Raw genomic sequence first — 5,574 nt, 5'->3', positions numbered from 1 at the left:
TTGCTGAACATTGTATTGATACAAAGAAACTCTTCTATATCGCCGATTTTTGGTCTGAACGTAGGTGGGAACTAACTCATTAAAGCCCGCTCCGCTTTTGTTTGTTCACGCCTGAGTGCTCGCCTCAGTGACAAACGCTGATCCCGCGCACCTCCTGTTACACCTACCTGAGGCGCGGCGTCAATTATCGGAAGGGCTATAGAAGGGAGGCGGCTATTGAAGTGTTTAACTGTATAATTTATGTAAGGTACATTATGTGCATTGTAAAAAACAGAATTTTTTGTCAAGATCTAAATATTGAGAGTAAAAATATTGTTCAACTTTTAATCTTCGTGACACAGCGAGAGAATTTAAAATTGCAGCAATCAATTTGCCGTATAAATCCCCTTTAAAACTAAAAATGTCCACATTCAACATTTTGAAATGTAAATTTTTTTAGTACTTAGGTAGATACTAGCTTGTATGAAATAAACATAAATGTATTGCAAATATTTAATATTTTTTGCTAAGTTATAATTTGTTAAGTAAATATTGATCTGAACGGAATATATTTGATTTTGGCGCCCCCAGCGGCATCTGGAAACGTTGTTAAGAACTTTTTAGGAGTCGAGCTCCGGGAGTACATTTCTTGAATTGACCGATAACTAATTTTAAAATGGTAATGGTAAATTTAAATGATGTGTTTGTGAAATGCGTATGACTGAAAAATAATATTTACATAATTTTCCTACTTTTATAAAGTTATTTTATACTCTGCAAACAAAAATTTACGTATCGATCAAATTATTATTAAAAAGAAGATAACAATATAAGTTAAAGTTATATTTAGAAAATTCTGAATTTTTAAATGAGTCTTATTCATTATTGTTTATTAGGTTAAAAAATCTTTAACTGCAAATCTTCCCGATTTAAAATTGAATAATTTTTAAAGCCGAATAAATTTAGAACCATTCGACTATTAGGGTTAACAGTTTTAAAATTAAAAAGCTTTATTAAGAATTTAAGAATTTAAATTAGGAAATTATCAAAAATGTTTAAATTATTTAATTATAAATATTATTCAATTGTTAACGCAGCAAATTACTTTGAATTTGAAATGTTAAATAATATTTAACTATTACCACTTTCAACTTCAATATTTCCAATTTTGAACTATATGGATGGAAAAAAGTACAATTTTTAATTAGATACTGATTAGTATTACGGAATGTTCCGTAAAAGCAATCAAGAGCATGGTGTCCGAAAAAAACTTAAATTATGAAATATACAAAAAATACGCATTTTTTATACTTTAAAGATTCATATAGTACTTTAGAATGTATTTATACTTAAAATTTATTTGAAAAACATGTCAAATATTTTTTATTAAGGTCGATTTTGTTCCAATTGTGTGCTTTTATAATATTGCTTATCAATTTGCTTGTAGATTTCATTGAATTTTAAATTGATAAAAATAAGACCCATTACTTGTAATGAAATTCCAAATTTTCGTATTCTAAGTCCAATGATATTATCAATTTTTTTTTATAAAATGCAGAGCTTATTTTCAAAATATGGATTTTCGATTTTTGTATATCCATTGCGATAAATAAATTAATAACACCAAGTTCTGTATTAAAATGGTTCGAGGAAATTTTGCAAGGCTATAAATTCCACCTTGAGATTTTTTGCCGCATTTCGTTTCGTTTGACCCAAAATTTGAATGCATACAAATAAAAATACGAGTCCTGTCAAAAATTGGTTAAGAGAAAAATTATAGATATTTTTAAAACCTACAATTCTTCTTGTGTTTTTTTCACGAATCTGTCATCGTTTCTCGTAAAATTGAAATATTCGATTTTTGCATCCCTTTTTCGATATATAAAACAAAACCATAATCGTTATCGTGTTTACATACCGGTAAAAAAAAAATCGGTACTGGCCATAACATTTATTGAAAAATTTGAAATAATTTAGAAATTATTTGAAAAGATTAATTTCAAGTTCAAAAAGGCTTGAAAACATGACGAAAAAGAATCTGGGAGATTTCAAAACTATTTTTGAAAGTAAATTGTTCAAGATTTGTTATTATTTTTTAGAACATTTTTTATGATTTTTGATTACGAAAAATTAATTTTTAAAGAAAGTTTAAAAAGATTTAATAAAATTTCGAAGGAAATCGAAAGATTTGAAGATAAATTTTTTTATGTTTGAAGGTTTTTTGTAATTTTCGATTAAAAAGTAATCTTTTTTGGTTAACAATGTAAATTTTTAGTTTTAAATTTATCTGTTTTCGTTTTGGATTGAAATACTTTCTTAAAAACTCGTATTTTTTAGTAATTTGAACTGTTTTTGACTTAAAATATTTTTTGGTTGAAAATTCAACCATTACATTTTTCATTGAGAATTCATTTTTCTTGGTAGAAAATGTATCAAACTACTACTACAGTGAAACACTTCAATAGCCCTCCCTTCTATAGCTATTCCGAGAATTAAAGCCGCGCTGTAGGTTGATATAAGAGGTACTGCGCGGGATCTGCGGTTGTCACTCAGGCGAGCAGTTAAGCGTGAACAAACAAAAGCGGAGCGGGCTACAATGAGTTAGTTCACACTCTAGGTCAGCCATAAAATCGGCGCTATAAAAGAGTTTCACTGTATTTTGTTGAAGATTTGTATTTTTTAAGCGGATTTAACTGTTTTTGATTTACAATAAAAATATTTTTTAAATTAAAATATCAACTATTACATTTTTGCTGGGAATTCATCCTTTTTGGTTGGAAATTAATCTACTCGGGTAACAGTAGAACTGCTTTGTTAAACATTCTTTTTTTGTTGTTGTTGAGCATTTATCATTTTAGTTGAAAATTGATCACTTTTTTTGAAAATGAACCTGTTCTGCTAATAATTTTTTTTTGTATTAGAAAATGAATCTGCTTGGTAGAAACTATTGAGTAGAATTTCGTCTTTTTCGGTTAAAATTTCATTTTTTTTTTTAAAACGCAACTGTTTGGTCGAAACTTAATCTGTTTTGTTTGAGAATTTAACAATTCGTGCGGAATTGATGAGGCTAGTTAACAACAAAATAAAATTTATAGCAGTACTTTTCCAACGAAAGGGTAAAATTTAGGGGGTTGCGTTTACAATAAAAGCCAAAATTACGATTTTTTAGGCATCCTAATCTGGGGTAAGTAAATACGAAAGTTTCCGTAACGTTAACGTTCGTTTTAATTCACGCTCTAAATAGGTTCTAATCTTAATCAGTTCTTCATATATCATAAATGCTTTTAATATGAAGTTGTGTACATACAATTTTGATCTTTTTAATTTGAAATTGAGAAACTTCCAACGTTCTAATTTAGAACATTTCATAAACGTTTTGAACTAATTATTATGCAATTGTACGTTCTATGCATATAGAAAAAGTAAAAAGAAAAGAAAGAAGGAAATGAAAAGTAAACAAAATTCTTAGTAAAGTGGAAAATATGCTTCACTGACAGCTTTGTTATTGTTATAAATTTCATATAAATTAGTCTTGCCGCCTTAAGAATATCGATTTATCACGGTTCCTAACCTACGCGATTATTGTCTATCATTAATATATCTCACGTATCTTAAAGAACATTACTATTGATTTAAATTATGATCAAACTAAAACTTTATAATTTTTCAAAGCTGAAAGAGGATTCAAACATTAAAAAAAACAACAATTTTTCCCTTTTGTAGCCTTTCTTTAATACCTCAATTTAAATTTCGCGCTTCTTCTCACCTCACGTGCACGACCATGTGACTTGCAGACCGCTTCGACCTCGTCCAAGTGCGCGGATCACGTTTTATAACTTTCCTGATAATTTTTCCATAATACATTATAAACACGCTTTAAGGTGCTGTAAAAGTGACACAAAACAATATCTTCTTTAGTGTAAATTGTGAAACTCCTTGAAAATTGCAAGAAGTGCATGAAAATCATCGAAAAATAGTGTAAAACTTAATTCACTCTAGCGGAAGAAACTAACCTTGCGCTCTTTCCCTATTCGTGATTTTGAACTCACAGCTCCCTCAAAAGACATTTTCTCACTCCACCTCCTTCCCTCAAAACCCTAAATTTTCTGGAATAAAGTTCGTGAAAAGTTAGGTTAGAAGATCGAAAAATGTGTTAATTTACAAAATAAAAATTCCTGTTGTGTCCTCTTTTCTCAATTTACTCCGTCACATGGTGGATCTTTATCCATTCGCATTCTCCATGTTGCTTTTGGGGACGTGAGAGGGGAAAGTATCTAAGCATGAATCGGGGCAGTTGCCCGTGCGCGAGCCTACATGTAGGAGTGAAAGTGTCGCAAGAGTGGTTCATCATCTTTCGTTTATTGTCACTTTATCGCCGATAAATACAAGCACAGCCCCGCCATGTCTTCTTCAAAAACTCTTCTCATCAGGAACTACCAATTAATACCAGAATAACAGTGTTACAGTGTTTCGTGAGTCTGGGTCTCGCATTTTTTTCTGTTGGCGTCCAAGTGTAGTGCGGGGAAAGGTGCGCCACCGTCCTTTCTACGAGGACGAGTCATGGGTTCCAAGTTTGATGGACACGCTACATACGAAACTCGTTTCGGAACTTACCTGCGAAAAGACATGACCGATAGGACTGACTCCGATTTTCAATTTGTCATTCCACCCGAGGCTCCGGTCTTCGAACCCACCGCTGAGGAGTTCCTAGATCCCCTCGGGTACATTGCTAAGATTCGTCCCATCGCTGAGAAATCGGGAATCTGCAAGATTAAACCACCTCCCGTGAGTTTTACTACGTTTTATTATTTTTACATTCTTAGAGCACTTCTTCACTTTTCGATTCTCATTTTTACAAGTTTCCAGCACATCGATCGATTCCCTTTCAAGTGGCATTTAATATCTTATTCTGGGAAAGGGTCACAAAAAAAATCGTCGATTTTTTTTTCGTTCAACGACTTCAATTAGCAACATTGGCTCCTTTATCCAGGATTTTTCTCGAAGAGTTCAAATTGGATTGTAAAATCGCGTGCGGATTCTCGAAAAAAGACATTCAAAGCGAAAGAAAGGCTTCGTGCCTTCAAATTCGAGCGAAGCCTTGGTGGTCTTTAAATTTTTGTTTAGACCCCATCATTACATGAAACGCGTGGGTGGAAGTCACCTTATCGTGGAAATTAACAAGCATCAGGAAAATTTAGCATTCGATATCTTAAACACCAAATTGCCCAATCTTGGGTATTTAATAACAGGAATTTTTCTACATGACAAAAAGTTTTCCGCGTATTAAAAGATAGGGTTTTAATTTCTAGTTGTAACGGAACTGTAGGCAATACTGGAAGGTACGCCATGCAGTTTGTCGTTGTTGAACGATAAAATGGCCGGAACAGCCAGAATTATGTTACGTCGATCAGGAAACTGATTTCCACGTTCATCATTTTCATTAATTTTCGTCCCTCTCAAACGAAATCCCCGGATTTCTGAAAGGTCTAATCAAAAGCTTTAAATGTCGTCAGAACCTTGTTTTTGGTCAAATGTTTTGATAAAATTAAAAATCAAGGAGCTATTCACAAAATAGGTAATACGTTCAGGGGGGGG

General features: G+C 32.0%; 1 protein-coding gene across 10 annotated transcripts in view; it reads left to right on the top strand.

The window, feature by feature from the left end:
• Window positions 1-3,795: 3,795 nt before the first annotated feature.
• The window catches only part of LOC117169625 (lysine-specific demethylase lid), a 77,273-nt gene continuing 75,494 nt past the window's right edge, over window positions 3,796-5,574 (top strand). For all 10 annotated transcript variants that reach the window (XR_004466691.1, XM_033356089.1, XM_033356085.1 and 7 more), the window contains exon 1: window positions 3,796-4,764. Coding sequence is in view for 9 of the 10 variants with exons in the window: in XM_033356089.1 (XP_033211980.1) it covers window positions 4,540-4,764 (225 nt within the window). In the remaining variant the exon portion in view is untranslated. The remainder of the gene's footprint in view (window positions 4,765-5,574) is intronic.

The sequence above is a fragment of the Belonocnema kinseyi genome, chromosome 3 (genome assembly GCF_010883055.1).
Source record: "Belonocnema kinseyi isolate 2016_QV_RU_SX_M_011 chromosome 3, B_treatae_v1, whole genome shotgun sequence".
Taxonomy (NCBI): Eukaryota; Metazoa; Arthropoda; class Insecta; order Hymenoptera; family Cynipidae; genus Belonocnema; species Belonocnema kinseyi.
This window is presented reverse-complemented; position numbering and strand designations above follow the sequence as displayed.